We start from the raw sequence: 25,937 nt of genomic DNA, 5'->3' as shown, positions 1-25,937 counted from the left end.
CCATCAAAATGATACACATAAATGGGGATAGAACTCAGTCCTGCTTAACTCCTGATTTAATACAGAACCAGCTTCTAACCTTATTTCCAACCTTAACCACAGCAGTGTTATCCTCGGACATAGCACTAATCCCTTTAATTTATTTGCCTGGTATACCATACAAGGATAAAACCTTTGCTAAAGCTCTTCTATCAACAGAATCGAACGCTTGCTCATAATCTATAAAACTGAGGACCAAAGGTGTTTGAAAACTCAGGCACTTCTCAATTATTAGCCTAAGAGTGAAAATTTGGTCGACACATCCTCTACCTTTTCTAAAACCGCACTGCTCTTCTCTTAAAACTTTGTCTACCACATCTCTCAGTCTAAAAAGTATCATATTACTAAGTAATTTACTACCTACAGAGACCAAACTAATGCCTCGATAATTACCACACTCACTCTTATCACCTTTCTTATACAGTGGTTTAATTAAGGTTTTCCTAAAATCGTTAGGTACTTCCCCCTTTTCGAAAATAATATTCATAATCTTCAGTAACCTATTTCTAGCCACAGAGCCACCATTTTTAAGAAAACTCATTTACCGTCCAATCAGCACCTGAAGCCTTATTATTCTTTAATCCTTTTAATTCTGTTGCTGATTTCTCCTCACAAAACAAATCTTCCTTCACATCCAAAGTATCACAAGCTTTTTCATTTTCCTCTACATTTTTTCCTGCAACTCTATCTCGGTTAAGCAAGTTCTTTGCCCTGAAGGCTATGGGGGAGTTTCCTCTTCAAAAACATAATTTCTATCTGGAAATCAACTACGCTGAACAAAATGGCTATCTCAAAATTTTGATTGGATGTGTTTCGGGAAATGGCTGGCGTGGAAGGGGTATTAATTGCCTTTCAATCACTTTCGACTATTAAAAAGGGCACAAGCCACTCCAATTTCCAATTGAATGAGCCCTTTTCGAAGTTTCTACGAAAACTTTTTCGATACGAAGTGCCTTGCTCAAAAGGAAAAAATTAATAAATAATACATCGTGCCAAAATCGTTCTTATATACCCCCAGGGCATAACTTAAAACCCTTTCCCTGAGGGTTGTGGTGGAGTGTCCACCTCAAAAATATATTTTCTGTCTGGAAATCAACTACGCTGAACAAAATGGCTATCTCAAAATTTTTATTGGACGTGTTTGGGGGAATGATGGGCTTGGGGGGGGGGACTAGTTGACCTCCAATCACTTTCGACTATTAAAAAGGGGCACTAGCCCTTTGAATTTCCAATCGAATGAGCCTTTTTTGAAGTTTTTACGACAACGTATTCTATTAAAAACTTATATGCCCCCAGGGCATAACTTAAAACCCTTGCCCCGAGAGTTGTGGGTGTGTGTCCTCCTCAAAACATATTTTCCACCTGGAAATCAACTACGCTGAACAAAATGGCTGTCTCAAAATTTTGGTTGGATGTGTTTGGGGGGATGATGGGCGTGGGGGGTTGTTAGTTGCCCTCCAATCACTTTCGACTATTAAAAAAGGCACTAGCCCTTTCAATTCCCAATCAAAAAATCCCTTTTGAAGTTTCTACAACAACGCTTTCAGTAAGACCTTATATGCCTCCAGGGGATAACTTACAAACCTTGCCCTGAGGGCTAGAGGGGGGAGGGTTGTCATCCTCAAAGACCTAACTACCAGAACTGTCTACTACGTTGAACAAAAATACTATCTGAAAATTTTAATTGAATGAGCCCCTTTTGAAGTTTTTACGACAACGTGACAATAAATAAAAGCCATATGTGGCCCCAGGGCGTGACTTACAACCTTAGCCCTCTGGGGGGTTCGTCATCCTCAAGTACATAACTTCCAGAACTTTCAACTACGTTGAAAAAAATGGCCATCTCTAAACTTTGATTGAATGTATTTGGGGAAATGGTGGGTGTGAAAGGGGGGGTGGGGGTTAATTACTCTCAACTCACTTTTGACTATTAAAAAAGGCAATTTCAATTTCGAATCAAATGAGCCCCTTGTGAAATTTCGACTACAACTTTCTATATAAGCCTTATATGCCCCCAGGGCATAACTTACAACCCTTGTACTGAGGGATCTGATGGGGTTATCATCCTAAAAGACCTAATTTCCAGAACTTTCGACTACGATGAACAAAATGGATGTCACAAAATTTTAATTAGATATGTTTGGAGCAATGGTGTGCGTGAGAGTTGCCTTTCAATCACTTTCGACTATTAAAACGGCACTAGCCCTTTCAATTTTCAATTGAATGAGCCCTTTTCGATGTTTTTGCAACATCGCTTTCTATAAAAACCTTACAATCTTACATGCTCCCAGGGCATAATTTACAACCCTTGCCCTGAGGGTTATGGGGGGGATGGGCTGTCATCCTTAAAGACCTAGTTTCCAAAACTTTCAGCTACGTTGAATAAAATGGCTATCTAAAATTTTGATTGGATGTGTTAGTGGAAAAGGTTGGCATGAGAGGAGGGTAAGTTGCCCTTAAATTACTTTCGACTATTAAAAAGGGCACTAGCCCTTTGAATTTCCAGTCAAATGAGCCCTTTTTCAAATTTCTACGACAAAGATTTCAATAAAAACCTCACATGCCCCCAAGATATAACTTATAACTCCTGGCCCGAAGACTCTGGGAGGAAGATCCTGCTTTAAGGTATGATTTCCTGAATTTTAAACTGCGTAGAACAAAATGGTTATCTACAAATTTTGATTGGATATGTTTTAGGGAAATGGCGGGCGTGGAAGGGGTGTTAGTTGCGTTCCAATCACTTTAGACTATTAAAAAGTGCACTAGCCATTTCAATTTTCAATCGAGTGAGCCCTTTTTGAAGTTTTTACGACAACACCTTCTATAAAAACCTTATATGCCCCCAGGGCATAACTCACAACCTTTGCCCTGAAGGCTGTGGGGGAGTGTCCTCCTCAAAAACACAATTTCTATGATGGAAATCAACTACGCTGAACAAAATGGCTATCTCAAAATTTTTATATGATATGTTTCGGGAAATGGCTGGCGTGGAATGGGTGTTAGTTGCCTTCCAATCACTTTTGGCTATTAAAAAGGGCACAAGGCACTCCAATTTCCAATTGAGTGAGCGCTTTTCGAATAAAAACTTTGCCAGATCATAATTTGCACTTTACTGAAAAAAATACAAATGAATGTGCATTGTCAGTTTAATATACATAAACTGATATTTAGTAATCAAAATTTTAATATTATTTGATTTACTAAAGTTATAAAAGTAAAAACATTTATATTTAAAAAAAATTTTTTTTTTGTAAAGTGCAAATTATGATCTGGTATTAGGAAGGCATAGGGGTTTTGAGCCCAACTTATGTTAATTTCTGCTCGTTTTGAGTTTGACTCGGTTATTTATCGTAATTTCTGTTCGTTTTGGGTTTCATTTATTTATCGATGGGGATTTGAGGTAGTTTCACGCTTGGTAGATTATTTGATTTTATTTTTGCTCATTTTTGTTTAATGGAGTTCTTTACTTTTCTTTGAAAAACTTACTTTGTGGAAAAAGTTTTTTTAATTAATTGTTGTAACATCGTTCTTCACTTAGGCAGCGCTATTGCGCTACCTCTGATAGTCCCACTTAACCGTATATTAAACAAAAAACAATAATTAGTTTTTGCAAATGAAAGTAAAGAGCAACATTAAAATCTGAAACGAACTGAAGTTATTCGGTGTTTTGGGGGGATGCCCCTCCTCAGCCCTCGGTTCTCGGTGCCACTTAAGTTCTTGGTTATCGAAATTAGGAAGCCCTGACCTTAGATGACCTGACCTTAGATTCGAAGCCCTGACCAAGATTTCAAGAGGCCGTACACAGGTATTAAAGGATTGACTTTAGCTTTACCACCCGACAAGGGCGGATCCAGGATTTTTTTTCGGGGGGGGGGGGGTTACTAATTTGAGCAAGTGTGAGCAAAATGAATGAAGTTTTAGAGGTTTTGCGAGTTCAGGGTGCTAGAATTGGTTTGAAAATTAATGTTAGGAAGACTAAGTCACTAAGGCTAGGAATAAGCGAAGATGAAAAGGTGACGTTGGGTAATGAAAAGATTGATCAGGTGGGCAGCTTCACTTACCTTGGTAGTATTATTAGTAAAGATGGTGAGAGCAGTGAAGATATTAAAAATAGAATAGCCAAGGCTCAGGGTGTTTTTCACAGTTAAAAAAAAAGTCTGGAAGAATAGGAAGATAAGTCTGTAAACCATGATTAGAATATTAGAAGCTACAGTGATGACAGTGGTCAAATATGGCTCTGAAGCATGGACGCTCGGAAAAGCGGATGAAGATTTGCTAGATGTTTTCAAGAGCAATTGCATAAGGATTGTTCTGGGTACCCTGCTGACTGACTGTATTTCAAACAATAGGCTATACGAAAAATGTGGTTCAATACCGCTTTCTAGGTCTATAATGAAAGAAAGGTTGAGGTGGTTAGGGCATGTTGTGTGGATGAAGGATGACAGATTGCCGAAGATTGTTCTTTTCGGCCAACCATCTAGGGCTAAACGGAAAGCAGGTTGTCCCCGTCTGGGGTGGGAAGACGTCATAAAGAAAGATTTAAAGGAAATGGGAACTTCGTGGGCGGGTGTAAAAAGGGAGGCTTTGAATAGATTGGGGTGGAGGAGGAGCGTGCGTAGCTGTGTTGGCCTCAGGTGGCTTGGTGCTGCGATGAGTTGTTAGTAGTAGTAGTAGTAGGTTACTAATTTTTGACTCAGTTTTCGACTAATTTTACTGATTTTTACCTATGTTTTACTAATTTTCCACTTATTTTCGACTCGGTCAAAAATTTCGGGGGGGGGGGGGGTTAAAACCGGGTAACCCCCCCAGGATACGACCTTGCCACCCGAAGTGATTTTAGAGCTCCAAGAAAACACTCTGAATAGATTGAAAGCTTCTCAACTTAAATTTTAAAGCACAATTCAAGTAATACACTTTCATAAATCCCTCAGTGTTGTTTTATCTCATTTTGATTCCGGGGCAATTAGGCGCGTGCTCAAAGTAACCCTATTGCTTCCTTTAGTATCTGGGGAATGTTCCCCATATACAGAGTGAACAAGAGAAAATAGTTCAAGTTCAAACTTCGAGTGAGAAATAACATTTTTTTTGTGAATAAGAAGGAAAATTTATAGTATGGATGTTACATGAAAATGGCTATCGCTTTTAATGATGTGGATTTAAATTTCAACCTAACTATAAACCAGACCAAGTTGCATCGAGTATCATATAAACGCCTTTTCTATAGAACGTTCGACAAAAAACGTTTCGTCTATTCCTTCTCTTTTTTAGCTATTTTTCTATTCATGTTTCAAATTCTTATTGATGGTAATTCTTGTTCTAATGTTTCGACGTGCTTGAGTGGAAATTGCAGCTTTGAGGATACCCATAAATATCCCTACGGGATACCAATTGGCAATGGAAGTCGTTTACCAATACCAGGGACCAAACAACGATTACCTGAAGTTTTAATAATTGGGGTCAGAAAAGGTGGCACCAGAGCTCTACTAGAAATGCTGAATTTGCATCCTGATATTCAGAAAGTACCTATGGAAGTACACTTCTTTGATAGGACAGATCGCCATGCGTTAGGTATGATATATATTTTTTTATATATAAGGAACGGGTTTTTATTACTCATTTTTTACTTAGTTTTACTTATTTTATTACTTATTTTTGTATTAATAAGGAAAGAGTGACACAAAAATTCAGCTAGAAATCCTGAATTCTTACCCCTATATTCAAACAGGTTTGAGGTCTGAGGCAGGCACAACGCAGGATTCTTCTACTTTGTCGGTGGAAGGGGTAATAATAAACAATGGTTTCATAGTTTGAATAAGAAGAGTGAAAAAATTAGTAAATTTATGTTTCTAGGGGGGGGGGGCATAGAACAGGTTGCCATTCCTTGCATATGTGCACGGTCATAGGTATATTCTAGGGTGAAACTGAAGGTATAGACTTCCTTAATTATGTGACATTTCCCTCGCAGCTTTACAACCTTTTAGATAAATTATAAGAGGTTCGGCAAAAATTTTGAAAAACAACTTATTTAGGTTGATAGACCTTCAGTTTTTTTTTATATATATTCAAAGTAACAACATCCTAACCAGTTTCCAGATCCTTGCCCCCCCCCTACCGCTCCAAATCACAAGAATTTTCAAATTCCTCTATATTTACCTATAAGTTTTGTAAATATTAACTACTTTTGGTGATTTGACGAACTCCCCTTGAAGATGAGAGCTCCCCAAAGTAATATCAAACATACCTGTCTGACCCTAATATAGCTGACAAATCAATATTCTAAGTTACTTGAGGGCTCACAAAAGTTTATTAGGTCTTGTTGTAGCAGGTGTAAATAAAATCTATCCTGTGTCGTTTTGTGTTTTGCTCTCAGCTTCTACCCGAATATTCATATTTATCACATCAAGTTGGTCTTACACACTATAGCTTGAAACCAATGTTGCAGTCTTAGTTCCTGTTAACTTGGCTATTGCTTTTTCTGAAATTTCACCGGGGGGCACTTCTTATTGTTTCCCAAGTAATCTCAACCATATACGTATTAAAATAAATTTTACAACTGTATTTAACAAAACGAGGTCAAATCCATATGACAAACCGTTTTTGGCTTTCTAATTTTTTAAGTTCTCCCTAAAATAGGGTCCTTGGTGTCTAAGTCAGTGTTGTTGTTTTTTTAGATCTAAAGTCAAAGCAGTAATTTGCTAATTTGGGACCCAAAGGCATATAAAGCTGGGATAGTAGCCTGTTGATTCTGATGCAGAACTAATCCCGTAAAATTGGATTTCAGTTCTGACATTTTTATTTAATTTTGGTTGGAAGTAACGGCAGAAATTCACGAAAATGTATTTATGGACAAGGATTTTTGCCCATTTTTTTTAGCGGATATTCAAAAAGCTAATTTTCAAAACCTCGGGTTTTTGTTGGAGGGCTTTTTTGATTTTGTTTGACTCTCTTAAAATGAAGATACTACACAAAAAAATAAGATATTTCCAAAACTTACGGCTGCAATTGTGAGCCCCACTCTCCCTCCTAACTGGCTTGACTATTCTGAGGCATCTAATAAATATTTTCCCACAATTTACTCAGTCAGAGAAAGAACATACTTTACAGTAGAGAAAAATTTCCATTTCTGTGATTTTACATTTTTGATCTCAGGGGGGTGGTACATTTGCGGTATTGGTTTCCTGGTTTCTTCCATGTATATAACTGACTAATGATTTACTGTCAGAATATTTTTGAAAGTAACGAGCCCATCGGTACCAGTTGTATGCAGTAACTACTGTTTTACCTAAATTATTTTATTGATTTCCCTTAGCTCCAAAATCAGCAATTATTATCCCCGATTTTCAATTTTCTTGAGTACCAAAATTAATAAGCAACTGCCTCAAAATTTGGTCTAAAGAGGCCTGACCCAGGTACCAATGCCCCAAATTTAGTTTTACTGAATTTTTCTTTTGATTTTTTCACATTTTTATATTTGTATTATATATTAAGAAATGTATATCTACTGGGTATTCAGAAAAGTTTTGACCGATTTGTATATGTTTATAAAAATGTGTTTATTTACATAAAGACCAGTGTCGCATTCAGAATTTTTTTCGAGGGGGGGGGGGGTAAAAAGAATTTTTTTGAGGGGGGATGGTTTACAAAAAAAATTCAAAAAACATATAAAAAATTATTCATTTACATTTTTTTTGCGGTTTTAAGAGTCGGACTAACATTTAGGGGGGAGGGGGGGGGGTCAAAACCCCTAACCCCCAGCCCCTATATACGGCCTTGATGAAGACTAAAGACAGCAAAGTTGTGCTGATGAAAATATCTAGCGAGTGAAGATTTGAACAATATATTGAAATAAAAAAGGCATTGTTAATTAGAATTTTATTACTTTATTCTTTGATGTGGTAAGATTCTTCCGTCGAACTTTCCCTCCCTTTCCATCCGCGTTTCTAAGGTCTCCGGTCTAAGGTCTAAGGTCTAAGAGTCAAATGTGATTACAGGACAACTAGCCTGCTTCGTGTTCCGTTTTTGCTGCCCAGTCCCATGTTACTCCCCCCAAGGATTCGATCAAAGTTTTCAGATAGGTATTTTGTCCAGAATACTTGAGGGATCCAGTAATTATGCCTCGTGGGATAACATACCCCCTGCAGCTGCTGGGGAAAGGGCTGTAAACAGCGCATATTGTCAATTATTTACAGACAGGTTCTATTGTGGATAAAAGGGGCATGTCTGATCCTGGGTGTCCGATTTGTTCAAGACTCTTTGGGTCAATACGTCAATTAATTTGGACATTTGATACTTATTACAGAAATTCTTGGATCAGCATGCGTATCTTTGGACTTTTTTTTAAAGTTTTTTTTATCTTTTAAGTCTTTAGTCTTTTTTTATCTTTAAAGTCTTTTTTATCTTTGGACTTTTTTTTCATATTTTCACTTTCATATATTTTCACTTGTCCTTTTTCTGGTGAACCCGGCCAAGGAACATCAAAAACAGCAGCCAATTAATTTTTATTTTGGATCGGGTGGACTACCCATCCCCCTCCCAGCCTATGTTGAAGCATTTTTATTGTATACCCCATTTAGTGTTAATTTGCCCAATTCCATTGAAAAGGCAAGTGAAAACGTAGCTTTACTCTTTTTCTAGATTCCACTGAAAAGCTGTTTTCTTAAATGACACTCAATTACTTATCAGGAGCCACATATTATAATCATTACAATCGGTGCCATAAAGGGAAAAGGGCTACTGGGAATTTGCCAAACTTGTGGACCGAAAGTGTAGAAAAGGCGTAAAAACTCGTATTTTTTTACTATGTGCGACAAAACTCAAGCAGTTTCTTGAGAATTTTTCTGGGCCCTTCAAAAAAAAGCCCTAGGCTAGAAACGTGTATATGGCTTTGCTTGATAGTAAGAACGAATTTCAGGTCTTGAGTGGCACCGCCATTAAATAACTTATTGCCTAAAATACCTTAATAATAAAATGCCTAAATAATTGTTATCAACGGGAAAGAGTGGCTGGGCATTTGCTACCCTTGGTGGATCAAAAATATAGAAATAGCGTAAAAACATGTAAATATATTAAGTTTTCAGCATTTTCTTTTGGAATTCCTTTCCCAGCCATTCAGAAAAATATTTCCCGCGTAAAAACATGATCGCGGACGTCCATGATCATAAAACTTTTTGTAGGGCTTTTGATATTACAACCGATATCAAATGCGTTATTGCCTTAATAATCATTATTCCGGTTACCATCAAGGGGAAGGGGTGACTGGGTATTTTTTTTTTTACCGCCAATAAACCAAAGATACAGAAATACGGTAATTATTTTTAATATTCTGAGTTAACGCGGTAATTTTCTAGTATTTTCTAGCATTTCCAAAGATACAGAAATACAGTAATTATTTTTAATATTCTGAGTTAACGCGGTAATTTTCTAGTATTTTCTAGCATTTTTTCGCAAAGTTACTTCAACCCCTTAGAAAATACGAATTCCAGGCTATAAAAGGGTACGGTGGTGTCCATGATCAAGACAACTATTTTTAGGTCTTGAGTGGTACCGGCATCAAATGCCTTTCACCTTTGAGGGCCAACTGACTGTTGAAAAAAGCCCCAGCTATTTTATCACTCCAGAAGCGCCAAAAAGAGTTTACAAAATGAACTCGTCTGCCAAGTTGCTTCTGATTGTTCGCGATCCCGTAGTTCGGCTTCTAAGCGATTTTGCACAGATTGAAGCAACACGAAGTGAGTGGAAGAAGAAGCCGAGGTCATTTGAAGATGTGGCAATGCTGTCAAACGGCAGTGTTAACTTTCAATATAAAGCAATACAGGTTTTTTTTTCACATAAATTTTCTGTTATGCATGATTATTTGCTTAGCTGCTACTGCAAGAAAAAAAAACTACCATTATGCACAAATAAATCAAAGTTATTTTGTTCAGGGTTAAAATTTTAATAGTATTGTCACTGTATTTTCTTATATTTTTTTTTTATAAATTTCTTCATATAAAAGTTTCTACATTATATAAAAATACAAAAACGTCTATAAGTATTTCTTATATTGATGCTTCTTTAGCCTGGTACATGAAAAAAATTTCTTAACTTGCTTATTCCATTATTAAGGTCAACTAATTAATCAACGGTAATGAATTCATTTTGCTGCTGCAAGAAGGGTCAACTCATTGATCTTTGTGCATACCTGATTTCTAAGTAATCCAAACCAAAGATATTTCGTACATTGTGGGGTTTCCAACTGATGGTAAAAACAAGGATCAAGAAAGAATTTCTGGGATTGATTTTGGAAAGTACTTCTATACAGCAATCTAATACGATAAATACATTGATATAAAATAAAATTTTTACATTGATAAGTTAATATCAGGCCTAAATTTATCACTAGGCCCGGGTCTAGGGGCGCACAACGCCACGGGGTGTAATTAATTATCACTCAGTGACTTTTCTTAAGAAAAACTGTGCTGGTGCGATTTATCGTAAAAGTGCCAGGTGCACTCTGCCGGCGCGCTGCCTTTCACAGAAAAGTGATTTTAAAACAGCACAGGAATTCCGTGGCCGCTCACAAACTGTCAGATGTCTCCCAATAATGACAACTGAGAGTTCGGTATAACCTCTCTCTTTCATTACTTTTGGCTCATCAGTTGCACTCTGTTCAGTGCTTCTACTATCTCCGATTTTCAGAGATTTCCCCAAAAATCTCGCAAAAAACGCTTGGGCCTAGAAGCATCAAAGCTTTAAATACGGCCATGGTGAATATTATAATCAATTAATAATTAAGTCTAGACTGCAGCATTTGTTGCTTAAAAGACCATTCCAGAAAGCCATGTCTATTTAAGCTCATTTTAGTTGTAAAAGAAAAAGTTTAAGTGACATTTGAAATCAACCCCAAACTTTGTGGACATTTGAACTCCTTCAATATATCAACCTTATTCACGTTTAAACCACAAGGTGTGATGTGATATTTGTTCAAAATGTTTGCGTAATTTTGATTTTATCCAAAAGTGTGACTATAATGTGGCCGAGGAATAGTTTGAATTTGAGCCAACAGAGAAACATAATCCAAGAGAGTATAGTCACCGAAAAAGATAAATCTAATTCTTTATTTTAAATTCTAAAAACGAATAAAGAAGCGCCTTTTCCTCGATGACAAAGATTAAACTAATTCTCTCCCTGAAAACTACAATGTTCTTTACAATATATTTTTTTTTCTATAAACAGTTTTATAGTTGCCCCCGTAGGCGTAGCCTAGTAAATGACAAACTCTAGCCCGCAGTAGCTGACAATTTAAAAACGTGTTAGAAAAAGCAACAACTTTCAATTGAGTAAGGGTCGCCAATTGAAGTAACTATTGTTTTGATTAATCTTGATCGTTAAGTTCATAGCACATCGAAATAAAACTACATCATTGGGACCTTCATAGCAAGAACCCCATATAAGATAATTATTGCCCCCCCCCCTTTGACCAATATCGAAAATACTTTTTTTGCATAGGACGTACTCATGTGTCTCCATTTTTCTTTCATTTTTTTTCGTCTCCGTCTGTGGATTATGGGGCGTGATGGCATATTTGAGCGGCTCCACTACCTGTTTCCCTTTGGGTTCGGTATTTACTATTCCAACTAGTAAATATCAAAAATCCACATTGAAACTAAACATGGCCAGTATAATTTTGTAATTGTTATGGCATAATCAGTCAGATGACGTAACCAACTGAGTGCTTATGAAGTGATCAGTGTGGCAATATTATATGTTACATGCTTCTCTGACAGCACTAGCAGCACTTTGCTTTGAGTGAGCACATTATTACATTTTTTAATGGCTGTTGCATAATAATAGTCAGCAAAATTCACATTTTCTTCTGCTACATGATTCAAAGGGGCGATTTTATTTCCTTTTTTGCTGATGGCAATCCTGAACTCTTATTTCAGTACGCTGGGTTTTGAACAACAATTGTTTCACTTTTTCTTTGAAACTTACCCATTCTAGACTTTCAAAAAATAAAAAGATATCAGGAGTGCCAATTGGAGGGGGGGAGAGGGTACCAAGAGTGCTGAATTTATTTATCCTAGATTTTGGAAAAAACTTTTTACCGGTATTTTCATTAAAAAAAAAAACACTCCCATAGATTTAAAATACCTTTTCTGTTTCTTCATTAAATAAAAAAAAAAAAACGGGAAAAATACTTTTTGCCCCCTCCCCCATTTCCGCGAATTGGCACCACTGAAAGTTACGCAATTTAGAAAATATTTCCTACTGCAGGATTTTTAGTATATTTGAAGTGGTAATGCACTCTTTCATAGCCAACAACCTTTATAAGATTTATTTTGGGACCAATAGAAAAATTCAGAATCTTTAGTGTGTTATCAAGAGATCATGTTGTAACAAAAAAGATAAATAAATTTATGATACCTGAGTTTCTGAAAATAACGTTTACTTAAAATGGGTAAAGTGCATTTTTGTATGTTCATTTTATGCACACTATCACAACAGCACTTTTTCCTTTTAGCACCCATCAATTGGAAAGTTGACGCCACATTTATGTTTAGCACCACTCTGCACATGAGGTAGGAACGCGCACAAGCACATGCTCACTTTTGCTGCTTTTAACTTTATTTTTTGCATAGGTTAGTTTAGTTATTCTAGTCTTTTAGATTTCCACTTTAGAATTACCCAAATTTGAAATCTTTAATTGTAGCTTCTTAGCCTGAAAATAGGCATATAATTGCTTAAGAATATGAAAAAAATAGAAATTTAACGTTGATTCAGGTTTTAAGAGGGGCTAAAGTGGCTTCAACCATCCACTAGTTTTCAAAAGACTGTATAACAGCCTATAAAATTTGCTGCTTTATGTAGAGGTGGGGCAATTTTAAGCTAAAATAAAAGTTCAAAATAGGGATAAAATCCTTCTTAATAGACAGTGTATAATAAATTTCTCAAAAAATACCAGATATTTCGGTCAAATGTACAGTGACCGTCATCAGTAGTAAAACTAAACTAAAACAATTTAAAACAAAAGTTTATATACTAAATCAAATAAAACTACATATTGTTTAAATCTCTAATTCTTTTCAAAGCAAAGGCGGAAGCTAGCCTCTTTGACCTTCTTGGATTCGGTTCATTAGCGTTCAATGGTATAACATTTGGACAAGGGTTAACTACATTGGGTGATTTGAACTTTACTCTGTCAGATTTTAATAAATTATCATAGATAGAGTTCGGCCCATATTCACCTGTATCCCGATTCAAAGCAATATTCTTGAATAAGATTTTCTTTATTTCAAGAGTTTCACGAAAATTTTGTTTTAAACCGCGATTTTATTTGATTTAGTATATAAACTTTTGTTTTAAATTGTTTTAGTTTAGTTTTACTACTGATGAAGGTCACTGTACATGTCACCGAAATATATGGTATTTTTTGTGAAATTTATTATACACTGTCTATTAAAAAGGATTTTATCCCTATTTTGAACTTTTATTTTATCGTCATGGAAAGGCAGTGTGGTCTCCAAAATTATCTACGTCAGATTTTAAGCTATTCCTTTTAAATCGTCCCTAATTTCACAATGTTTGAAATACTGCCTCTGAATATTGTAATAACCAAAGGCTATATAGTCAAAAAGGGCTACTGTACAAAGCTAAAGAACTGGTAAAATATGTGCCGTGAAAGAAAATACACGTACTTGTGAATAATATGGTATCGACAAAAGAAGTCAAGTTTGGTTAATGCTAATGAAATATAATAAAATAGGATGAATACATAATAGTTTAAAAACAAGTTTGGGCTATATATTTCCACTTTAGGAGGATGGGGGTGGTGGGTAAAGCATAGCATATATTAAATGCGTAACTTAACCTAGCCTAGGTACCCCCCCCCCCAGACCCCTAAAAAACAACAGTTTAAATATCGTAAACGCAATGAAAACCAGGTTTGCATTCCATTGCTCTATTGCAATTAATTATAAATACCCTTTTGGCGGGTTTCGTCTCTCATTTCCTTGATACAGTTATAGTGGTGGGTACCAGATAGTGCAAAATTACTAAAAATACATCTCACAAGTTGGGTATAAAATAGTTTTTACCTCTTTCCCTAAGGATAGCAACAAAGTAAACCTAGAACAGGGCGAACCTCGCCCAATAGCAACCAAAAGCTTAAAAGTAGGTTTTGAAAAAAAAGTTGTTTAGTCAATATAATTGCCATTTAAAGCTAATTCAGGAATGGTAACTATCGGTTTGATTAGTCTTAATAGCAGAAGCTTATCTCACAAACAAATCAATTGATGGGGATTTAGAAAAACAACCTGAAACCCTTCAAAAATGGCGGCATATCAAAATGAAAAGTTAACCAACAAAATCAACGCTGTCAAAAACGATTAACAAAAGAATTGCCGTCCTATACATTGAACAACAAGGAAAACACACTTTTTTGCATGAGAATCATTGACGTGACAGTAGAGTAAGAGGTTCCGTTTCTGAGCCTTTATGTTCCATTCTGTGTTATTTGCCCACTTTACATTCCCTGGCACCTTTCCATGGCAGATTACCAGACTAGTTATTGCTATTGTTGTCAATTGAATATGGAATTATACAAAACCTACCAGACAAGTTTCCGGGCCAACCAGACATGTTTCTGGGCCAAGCAGACAAGTTTCTGGGTCAACTATAAGTTTCTGGGCCTTTACGTTCTATGGCACCTTTCCAGAGCATGTACCTATGGATTTGGGGCTTTTACGTTCCTTCCTGTGCTATTTGGGGCCTTTTATGTTCCTTCCGGTGTTATTTGCTTGAAGCTATAGGAATCTTTACGTTATTTGCGTACGCCTCTACACCTTTTCAAAGAGAGTGAGTATAACTTGATTGATGATTGAGATTTGAATAAAAGGAATAGTTTTCTTTACAATTCGTATTAGTAAGAGAATTGAATTCAAAGAGAATAGTTTATTTGAGAGGATATTAGTAGAGAAAAAATGAGTGGTATATTTACATTTCTAGAGATAAGTGAAGGAGCTGAGAACAGAAGCAATGATATACGAGTACCCAATATGGCTGTGGAAAATAACCTATGGTTGTAGACCACTCCTTGAATGGTACACTATGTATGCTAAAAATATGATATCCTTAAGCAAATTTAAACAGGAGGAGCAGCTATGTTTTGCTGGAAAAGTGAATATTCTCCATTTAAATAAACTTCGGTCTGCATTAGATGTCCTATCGAAATATATTGATGAGAACAAAATGCATCAGTGAATGTTATTATTGTAACTATGTCCAATAAAATTGTTTCTAAATCAATGGTATTTTTTTCTTTTTAAAGTAGACTAGCGTATACATTTTAAAGTACAAAAAATTTTGGTTTGTCTGAAGTTGGTTGTGAGAGAGCTAGGAATCGAAAAAATGAATAGATTAAAGAAAGAGTGAATCATGAGGAATCTAGTTCTTATGGAAAAACGTTTGATTCTAGATGACGATTTTCTAGAGTTGTCTATTCAAAGGAAGATATTTTCTCGGGGAATGCTTGTCGATATAATGGAAACTGATTCTCCATCATTAGACTATTGTATGACGCATCTACGTCATGATTCCAATGCATTTACTAAATTTATTCATATATTGAACACGACACGGCAAAAGGATATTGTGGATATGCTTTTAAACATTAGTTTTAAGATTTAGGACTTTTTTTTTCATGAAAAAGATAGTGCTCAAGGATGATGTACTTCTCTCTCTCTATATCAAAGAATTTTTTATGTTGCTAGCTAAGTTTCATTGTGGTAGTGAGAGCGTCAACACATGACAAATTGTTCCATACATGTCCGTTATGTATGTACACACTCGGCAGCTGGTCATCATGCGAGAATTGTACAATGATTGAGGAGTATGATGAAAAGTGTAGATTATACAACCAGTGTAAATTACATAGAAGATATGCAGTACAAATTAAAAGTTGTAATTTATGTCTTGAAGAGATGTGCGAATCTAATCCTAAAGGACACCTTTACTCCAATTGCCTTTATGATAAATGTAATCAGTGGAAGAATACATATCCCGGTATGATTGGAAAGAATCCTAACCGTGATTTTAATTTATTACTACGAGATCGGTATCGTCGTGGTTTTAGATTGTTCTGGGAGGAGGAACCGGGTCAACGATTCAACTGTTGGAACAACAAAAGAATATGGTTTCTACGTCATTGTTGGGAAGACAATTGGTGTTATGATTATAAGCCCACTGATGTTTATTTGGTTGTGACGGAATGTGATTCGACACTTGAGGACACTGTTTGTGAAATTGCTTCAAATAAGCAAATTGAAACATGAGAATTCTATAGAATGAATGAGAATAGTATCATTGACAATACAAAGAGATATGACAAGAGTGAAGTCACGCTCTACTGTAGAAAATGTGACCCTGACATTGCAGTACATCAGGATCAGTACACTTTGAATTTAGATAGTATACCTGCACTAGTTGTTGTTGACAAATACCTAGTAGTGGACGAAATCTAAATATTAGAAAAGTCATTTTATAATGTGTATATTTTTGTTTATCAAGAAACAATTTCACATACATTTTTAGAATATTTTATTCTTAGGGCACTAAAATCAATATTAAATACAGTTGTAAGTATTTTTTCCACTAGAAAGTCGTTCAATTGAGGTAAGTCAACGTAGATGTTGAGAAACTGCTTGTAGGTGTAGCCACGACATCTGAACATGAAAAAGAGTAGTGCGTGAAAGCCACATGTCTTAGTCGTTAAATCCTGTACTCTTCGTTGATTTGAATAATAATTTTCCCACTGCTTTCAATAAAGTTTCCGATTTATGGAGCGTAGAATTTATACAATAGGCCAAGAGGATCAAAAACAATATTCATCGCTGTTTGAAAGATGTAAAGCCAATGACCGGTCTTCAAGGTCAATGGACTGCTATTAATAATGATTAGGGTATTGTTAACACTTGGAATTTTTTCAATGAAGTACGATGGTATGAAATATGAATTGTACTGATACATGTATAGATCCATACAATATAAGCTTGTTAATTGGTTACTCTTTATGATGATAAGTCTTGCTGAAAGTTGCAGCTGATTGTAATTTCCAAATAATTTTCAAATTAAACTCAGAAAATTATCATGACATTCTTGTCCAAAGCACCAGCAAATGTGCACTCTTAAAGAACATTTTCTGTTCGTACTATGCTCATATCCAGTGTGCCAGACAAATCCAAAACAATAACCCCATGATTTTTTTAAAACATTGAATCAGTTATTCCATTTTCAAATAGTTGAGAGTCATGATCTATGGATCGCATGGTCAACTCGTAGAGACTTTTATAGGCGTTTTTGTCAAATGATAGAGTTCACACTGGAATACCATTTACTTTACATACAAGGCTAGATAGACCGAAAAAATTAAAATCAAGGGGTGATTCGGCCCAGGATCCAATGGCACTGCCACTCTTCACAAAGGCCAAAGCCAATTTTGATGGGATTTCTCCATTGATAAAGGATGAATCGCTATAGCTACGAGAGCCGGTGGCAATGTGACGTTGATTGGTGATTGTATGGGGAACAAGAAGTTTAATGTTGTTACCATTGGCTCTTAGCTTTTCCACTGCCAATGCAACAAAGCTCATAACCTCTTGTTTTCGGACGTGGAGAATTGCCGATGTGATAATGACATTTGTATCGGGTGCTGCAGGAAGTGTTTTTCTCAAAATGAAATTCGATGGTGCCATCTGTAACTTTATGTCAATCTTGACATTGGGGGGTAGCCATTGGGATATATTGAATATCTCATGATTTAATTTTCCAACTAGATGATACTCCTGGGTCAATGCAGTAGTCAACTCACCGTCAGTATCAACACCTGATCGATATTCATAGCCTAATGATTGTCCTCTCAACTCCTTGTAAGCCTTTGGTTTCATCATCATAAATTGTATGTAACTTGCATAGTTTGATAAATTATTGCTATTTCTCACAAATGTTCCATTAATGAGTAAATTAATTTTTCTGTAAAGGTTTTGTAGAATAAAGTTTTCGTAGGATAGACCTTTACCGGCATTTGGAGTGGTATTATCTGACTTTTTCTTCAACATAACATTTAAATCAATAAATGTTGGTGACAAATCAATGAATTAGTCTTCATTGGAAAATATTTGAAAGTGTATATTTTCCGAAAGGGGTTGTTGGGGATGAAATTGTTTATAGTAGCCATACTTGACACTGACATCAACATTTTCAGCATTGAATATATTCAATGAGGAACTGATTGATGGATATGATTCCTTGTGGGGGAGATAAGTCATCTTAAAAGAAGAAATCCTTATTTGATCTAACAATCTTTTTCTTTTTCTTCTTCTTCTGCTTATTGGTCTTCCTTGTTTTATTCCTCAAAGTCCTTGTTGATGTCCTTTGCTTCCTGCCTGGGTGGAGACTGATGAGTGAATGACGCGAACGCATCTTTTTCAATCCCTCCCCATTTTGTCGAGATTTTAGTTGCTCACTAACGACTGTTGCTGAAGATCTAATATTTTCCTTAACACTCTCCTTGAAATTCTTGCCCGACCCCCAGTCCTGTAGTGTTGAGGCAGCAAAATTCGATGCAGCAGGTACAAGATATATTCTGGCAATGGGTAGTGCAGAACGAAATAGCCTAGCAAACCAGCTACCATGACCATAGCCAGACATTGTAGTACGACCCTTGTAGTAGTCCAATCCATTGCCTATTTGACGTGGACTCCAAGCACCAACATAACAATCGATATCGTGACAGACAAAGGGAATTCACCTATTGTTCATTTTAGGTGATTGTGCTGTCGTTGACAATGGGTCGAAAATGACATGTAATCACTGCTAAGCCTTTTGTTATTGCTAGAGGATCGCCCAATTCACTTCTTAGTGTTAACTGACAGAGTTCCAAATACGAAGTGTTTACAAGAACATACTGAAAATGTTTTATATTATATTGATGAACAAGTTCATGAGTTTTTTATCGTTCAAGAACACGTAAGAGGGGAACATTTGAATTACCGAATATCGATGTTTCCACAAATGAAGCGTAAAGAAATATGCAAGAGTCCGAGGCAAAATCAGGTGGATAATCAGCAAAAATAACTTGATCCATCCCGTAAACGGTGCAAGCATTTTTCCCATTTATCTTATTCTGTTTAAAGTCAAGAAAATCTCTCAGATTATCATTGAGAATAATTATTTCAGTGTCAAGAGGTGTACTAATGTAAATTCTATCATGTTCATATGAATAATTAAAATGGAATTTACCATTCCTACGATACGAGATTTTTCTATTGATTGTACAACACAAATCTCCCATATTATCATATTCAATATATTTAAATTTGGCATTTTGGATATTCACTAGATTTAAGTGATTCAATCAATTCATAGTTGACATAATTCAAACCTTTCATAGTCCAATCGAGTGGTATAACTTTTATATCATACACACGATCCTTTCTCAGGATGTCATAGGTATTTTTGAGAATACAGTCGACAAGAGCCACTTCATATGCACCATCAAATTTGATGGCGGGGGAGAGTTTTGTCCAAAAATCACTTGTCGTATTCAAGTCGTTGTAGAGAGGATCGGAGACGTTGGACATGAATGTTACATAGAAATAATTGGGCATTGTCAATATCTTCAACACCGATCCAAGAATCAAAATCAGAGTTGTATCCTAGCCACCGAACAAGTAACTGTTTCTTACCCCTGCGAGTACATGTCTTTAATATCTTTTCAATTTGATAGATTTCACTATTATTTTTAACTTTTTGCAGTTCATAGTCATAAGAACCACCGGGAATCTCTTATCTTTGGTATCACGCAGGTGATAAGTTATGGGTTTAGTGTTTAGGATTTTCGCCACTTTAAAAAATTCGGTGGACCACACGTACTTCCCCTCTTCAAAACATTAGTTGTTCTATTGATTTGAACAGTATCACCAATAGTGAATTTATTTTTCCTCTTGATAGTCGTTTCATTGGAATAATGTTTAAGAAAGGTGTCAATTGTATCATGATCAGAATGATGAACTTCTGTTGGTATAGAGTTGGACAATGATTGATGAGGTAGTTGTTTATAAATCAACAAGATTCTAGATCATGAATAAAAGTCGATGTATTTTCCAATCTAAAATATCTTGAAATTAAAAGTCGAATAGTTCTTATCAATTGTTCGGCCAATACGGCCTTCATAGGACTGTGATTATGATAGAGCAGCTTACTATATTTGTCTAGAAATTTTGCAGACTGGGGATTAGAAAATTCACTACCACTATCCATTTGAATTTTTTTATATGACTCATGTTCGAGATTACTTTCAATTGCCTGAGCAACTTCAACGCCTCTCTTTGATCGCAATGGAATTGCATATGCATAGCGACTAAAAACACTGATTGCAAGTAGAATTTACTTGTTTGGTGTATTGTGATGTCTTTGAATCTCATCTAGAGTCAGGAGATCTGCTTGCATTATATGCAATGGGTAAAAGGCTTTAGTTTTTCGATATTGATTGGCACGAAGTCTATGATTTCTATGCAGAGTGTAACTTGATTCATTTTGTAGATAGTCTTGTACACTTTTAGTGTGAACACCCGTGACTTTGGAAAGAGTGGTGGGGGAACTTAAACTCCCCACCTCACCAATATTTTCATAAGCACGTTTCAGAACTTCAGCCATTATGAACGTAAACACGTAGTGTAACGTCCACTACCCTTTTGTATACTAGTTGTTGGTGGTGGTGGTGACGTTGACTTGACACGTCTTCGCTTTTGTCTAGCTATCAGCGGAGTGCTAGTATTTTCCAAAATTGATTTAAAATCTTCTTCTTCTTCTTCATATCTTAATGGTGTCAATGTTGTTGATGATGATGATGCATGTTCATTTAATTTTTTTAGAATTTGTATATTGCCAATAAGACTTTTGAGGAAGTTTAATGTATTTAAAAAGTTGTATAGATGAGTGTCAAATGATAATAGTCCTTTACGATTTGTAACCATGTCATAGATTAAATCAAGTAGATTATAGCTCTTGCCCTCAATTATAATCCCTTTCCCATTGCTCTCAAGTTGAATATGATCTTGACCACTTTCCGAGAGATAGGTTAGGAGTCGTTTACATTGTTCACGATATGAGCAGGGCATTAGATTTCCAATTTTCAATACAATTGAATCCAATTCCTCCTTCTTTAATTGTGTTCCATTATCAGACTCTTGAGGAGATGATTCTTTTTGTGATCAATACCAGCAGCAGCAGTGGGCTTCGATCGATAAGACTTGTGTTTGTCCACTCGGCGAAGTGAATCTTGAAGTAAAAGCAGTTTTTTATCATCCTCAATATTTTCATTGTCAAGGAATTTACTCAGATTGTTCTCAAAGTGTTCAACGGGTGAGAGAGCGAGTTCTATTGGAGTCAATTTATAGTGTTTTGCCCTACTCTAGAGAATACTGTTTACAAGTCCTGCAATTATCGGCAGTAAAAGTGTGAAAAAGCTACCACCCGCCGGAAGAAGTCGTTTCCTTTTAAAATTCTTTCCATTCTTTTTAGAGGCCAATGTACGTACAATGGAACGATGTTGCTTTGCCTGTTGCTTAACTACTTCTGGCAGCTGAACATTACCCTCGGTCAAAATTAAACAAAGTTAAGATATTAGAATAATGAAATCATTGTCAATACCATGTTTGAGTATTGCTTTCCTAAGCGGAGGTTTTAAAGTGCTTAGAACTGAAAACAAATGTCTATTTTTATGTAGTTTCTTCAGTGTCATGATAGTGAGTAATAGGTCTTTTTAGTGTTCACAGGGAGATATACTGTAATTTCATTGTCGAAATTATCTGTGACTACACGCAGATCCTTGGGTATATTTTGATTAAGATCCAATATGATATAACCGTAGGGTTTATTTGTTGCCTGATTGTATGCTGATAGCAGAAATTTAGTGGCACCTGGATAGATTTTTTTATTGAGGGTTATTAGAGAGATAGAATCACGAACAACTCTGTAGATGATATAGTAGGTGCAGTTCAAAGCAAGTGTTCGCATACATTTGCTCTGATGAAAGAGATTGTGTAGAACCAGAGTAACGGAAATCTGTTCATGATGAGAGCGAACAGTGAACAGTTGTAGCATTTCCTGGGACAATTGTTCAATAGATTCAGCCAGATTGTCAATGATCAGCCAAGAGTTTGGTTCAATAATGTTGAAAACATCAAGTCCCTGTATGAATTGTATCTGCACCATATCCATGGTGGTGGCAGAAATTGCTTTTATTTTATCGCATGACTCCTGCCAAATACTGTAACAATAGTAGATTTTTTTCAGCTTTTCCACAAACATTTTATCGCAACTTTTAATTATTTTAGTCAAGAGTGTTGTTTTGCCGGACATTGACGGCCCCCACAGAAACGATCTGAATGGTGTTTTAAATTGATACATGTTCCCTTCAAAAGTTCACCTGGACAACTAACTGTAGACCATAATTGTCTAATGACTAAATAATTTCCCTACTACTACTCTGTTCAATAAGAAGAAGACGAATAAAGAATCATATTTTCTTTTTTTATATGCATAAAAAAAAGTAACAATACATTGAAAAAAGCACACTAAACAAGAAAAAATACACTTCTTTTTAAATTTATTTATAAAAAATACAACATTTACATAGGCACACAGAGAGAAAAACACTTAAATAAATACACTTTTTTTTGTTTATTTATAGAGAAAAAATACAACATTAGATTAAAGCACTTGAAAAAAAAAATATCACTTTTTTTAAATGAAACATTTACAGAAAAAAAATCTGCTCTAAGTAAAAAAAAGATAACTTTGATAGTGGCAGTGCGCCCCCCGCTGGCGGCCGCCCCCCCCCCCCCGGGCCACGAGGCCCCCCTCCCCCAGAAGTTTTAGGAAATAATTTACAGGACTTTATTCAAACCGAGACTTTCCCTATGGATAACACATTCGGCCCGGTCTGAAGATAAATAGTGTCCAAGGGGGAGGGTGGTCACACCGTCTTGACAAACATAGACCTTGTCGGAGATGGTACTCATGGCAATTTTTTCTACATTTACAGTAAAGTTTCTGTAGTTGAGAGAACGAATTGCCAGCAATTTGGCTCGTGGAATTGTATTTTCAACAATACAATTCCTATAAATGTCCATGTCGAAATTCTTATCCACATAGCGCGTGGGTACTCCTTTGCAACGTTTCTTGATTTCCTCGTCATGTGTCTGAATAAAGTACACCTTCGGACTTACAAACATACCACGGAAAATCATTTCGCTTCCCGTATCTGATTTAAAAAATAAAAGCTGATTTGGTGCCCAACGTTTCACTAGCTCTGGGTAAAGACCACCCCAATTGGTGTAGTCCATCCGTGAGCTGATAATTTCACCGTGCGCCAAATCATCAATTAGATTTGTGGTTTTTACTTTTAACAGTAGAGAATCCGTGTCCCCGTAACAGACCTTTACTTGCCCCTTTTCCGGCCACTATACCCTAGCCACATTGTAGTAGAATTTCAACATGAGCTTTTTAGAGATCTCCAATATCGCACTGCCTGCAGCAATATTTTTATTCAAGACAATGCGTCTTTTTTCCTATTCAATTGTACCATGTCCGGGCCAATGATTGTGAAGGAAGTGTAATTTGGATCGGCAATAATTCGAGCACATTGTTCGGGATCGATCACGACCTCACAACGATTCCTATTGCGAACACTCTCACACATTATACCGAAAGCTGAATTCAAAATGAGTTTAAGAATTCCTTTTTCGGCTTTCGTCTGCGCTGCAGAGCATTTGTTGACAAAAGTGTCAACAAACGTTTTCAGATAGGGTTTTTGACTAAACTGAAGTGCTCTGTGAACCTTTGTGACGTTGAAACCGTTGTTGCACATCCATTTTAAAGCCACGTGATGTACAACTATGTTTTTTTTGGCAGAAGGTCAGCAATAAGTTTTGTTTTGAAGGTGACCAATGCAATCCGTCAACCTCGACTAAACGCCTATTGCGAGGGCTCAAAGAGTCCTTAGTCACAGGTCTATTGATACGTGGTAAAATTAAATCCCTTACAGAATCGTGAAGCTTAATTGGAATCTCCCCATCAATTTCAAAAAACCATCCAACCGGTCCATTCTTCTCAACACTGTTAATGTTGTGGAACTGGAAAGCTTGTGGGTCATTGAGCCATTTATAGTCGCCGCAAGGTAGCGCATAATGGGAAGTGGCTGAGGGGTAGAGAGAATTCATATCAAGGAAAACTGCATCCGATTTTGTCCCCGTCTTCTCTCCTGTTGGATCAGTTTCCAAGATACGATCCCCGTGAAAAACAAATTCACCCCTCATTGATCTTTCAATGAACAGGTGCTGATCATTATCTATGATTAGCCCAATTTTTTCCCCACTAATTTTTAGGATGAAGTCCATCACTAGATGAGGAGATGAAAAATAATAGCCCAAATCAAAATTAAATTCCCCATAGATTTTTTCCGTATTTTTACACATAATGTCTAACAGAGTTAACACGTCACTCGACAAATACAGCTTGCAGTAGTCAAACCCATTTTTACACCCTCCCTCTGCCCACACTTGTTTAGCAAAACTGTATTCCTCGGGGGTGCACCTACGGTCATGTAGACTATCGTAAAACGATTCAATCGAAGGAATAGCTTCCTCGGCGAATCTCGACATGGAACAATAATAATCATAAGGATATATGCCCTTGACCGTCAACAAATCATATAAATCATTTGGAAATTGTTGCTTGAGAAGGGGGAAAGCATTGCAACCGTCATCGTTTTTCTGCACTTGAATTAATTCGCTCAATGATTTTGGGAAAAAACTGTAGGAATCTAAAAAGCGAATTTTATTCGTGTACTCAACGTCGGCTTCAACAAATTTCCACATAAATTCCAAAACAAGCAGCTTTTCCGATGACTTAGGTATGATTTTGTAGGAAAAGCTGTCTATCACCCATGCATCATCTACTGTTCCATTTCTTTGAAGACGTGCCAATGCTGGTAGCACATACTTCAGATCGTAGTTAGAGTTATGTAGAAAAACCGGAAGAAAAAGTTGCTGTTTAATTTTTAAATTACATGAATTGTGAGCCCACCCCCGAAAGTTACTTTTCCCGTTGAATTGGGATCAATAAGGCAGTCGTGATCCTGGACCGCGTCTTTTGGGGCAAGAGCACCTCTACAAACCCAGCAAATCGTCAGCTTTTCTAATGCCAGTTGCTCTTTATCTGACAATGTCATTGGGTAGTTGATGTGACGTAATCGTGAAATTGCGCCATTTGCTGTTTTTATTAAAGATACCAATAGATTTTTCATGCTGCCCTCCTCATCCATAGCCAAAAAAAAACTCTTCCAACTGCATTTTATTGTTGGAATCGCGACAGGCGTGTGCGGAGGAACATGCAACTAGTTTGTGTTCTTTGACTATATTTGGTCTTGATGGATCTGATACCTCAGCCAGTCTTGATTCACAGGCCAAAGACAATTTATCAACTTGTAGCAGGGAATTTTAGAAATTTTTAAATTGTAAAGTATCTTTACCTTCTGCCGGCATTTCAATTCTTTAATTCTCATGAATTTTGCAATGGTTCATGTGATGCTAAAGTTTCTTAGAACTTTCAAAAGAGCTATTTATCCTAATTAAACGGCCTTCGTGATTCAGCGGCCATTCTTAAAGAATTTGAACAAAATTTGAACTTTAGAGTAAAGAGCGAGGTATTGACTAGGGCAAAACCCCTTATTTACGTAATAATTTCTGTTCGTTTTAAGTTTTAATGTTGCTTCTCACTTTCAGTTGAATTTTTTTTTATATAATTTATTAGAAGAACAAGAAGCTTACTATTCTTTTGAGCTAGCAATTTCAGCAGTA

General features: G+C 36.3%; 1 protein-coding gene across 2 annotated transcripts in view; it reads left to right on the top strand.

Moving 5' to 3' along the window:
• Positions 1–5,129: 5,129 nt before the first annotated feature.
• Positions 5,130–25,937, top strand: part of LOC148947226 (heparan sulfate glucosamine 3-O-sulfotransferase 1-like) — a 47,627-nt gene continuing 26,819 nt past the window's right edge. For both annotated transcript variants that reach the window (XM_089097326.1, XM_089097327.1), the window contains exons 1-2: positions 5,130–5,607; positions 9,570–9,853. In XM_089097326.1, the coding sequence (XP_088953452.1) occupies positions 5,163–5,607; positions 9,570–9,853 (729 nt within the window). In that variant the 5' untranslated portion in view covers positions 5,130–5,162. The remainder of the gene's footprint in view (positions 5,608–9,569; positions 9,854–25,937) is intronic.

This window comes from Artemia sp. Qi Xiang Cuo, chromosome 11, assembly GCF_049724085.1.
Source record: "Artemia sp. Qi Xiang Cuo chromosome 11, ASM4972408v1, whole genome shotgun sequence".
Lineage (NCBI taxonomy): Eukaryota > Metazoa > Arthropoda > Branchiopoda > Anostraca > Artemiidae > Artemia > Artemia sp. Qi Xiang Cuo.
Note: the sequence above shows the minus strand (reverse complement) of the source record. Positions and strands in the feature narration are given on the sequence as shown.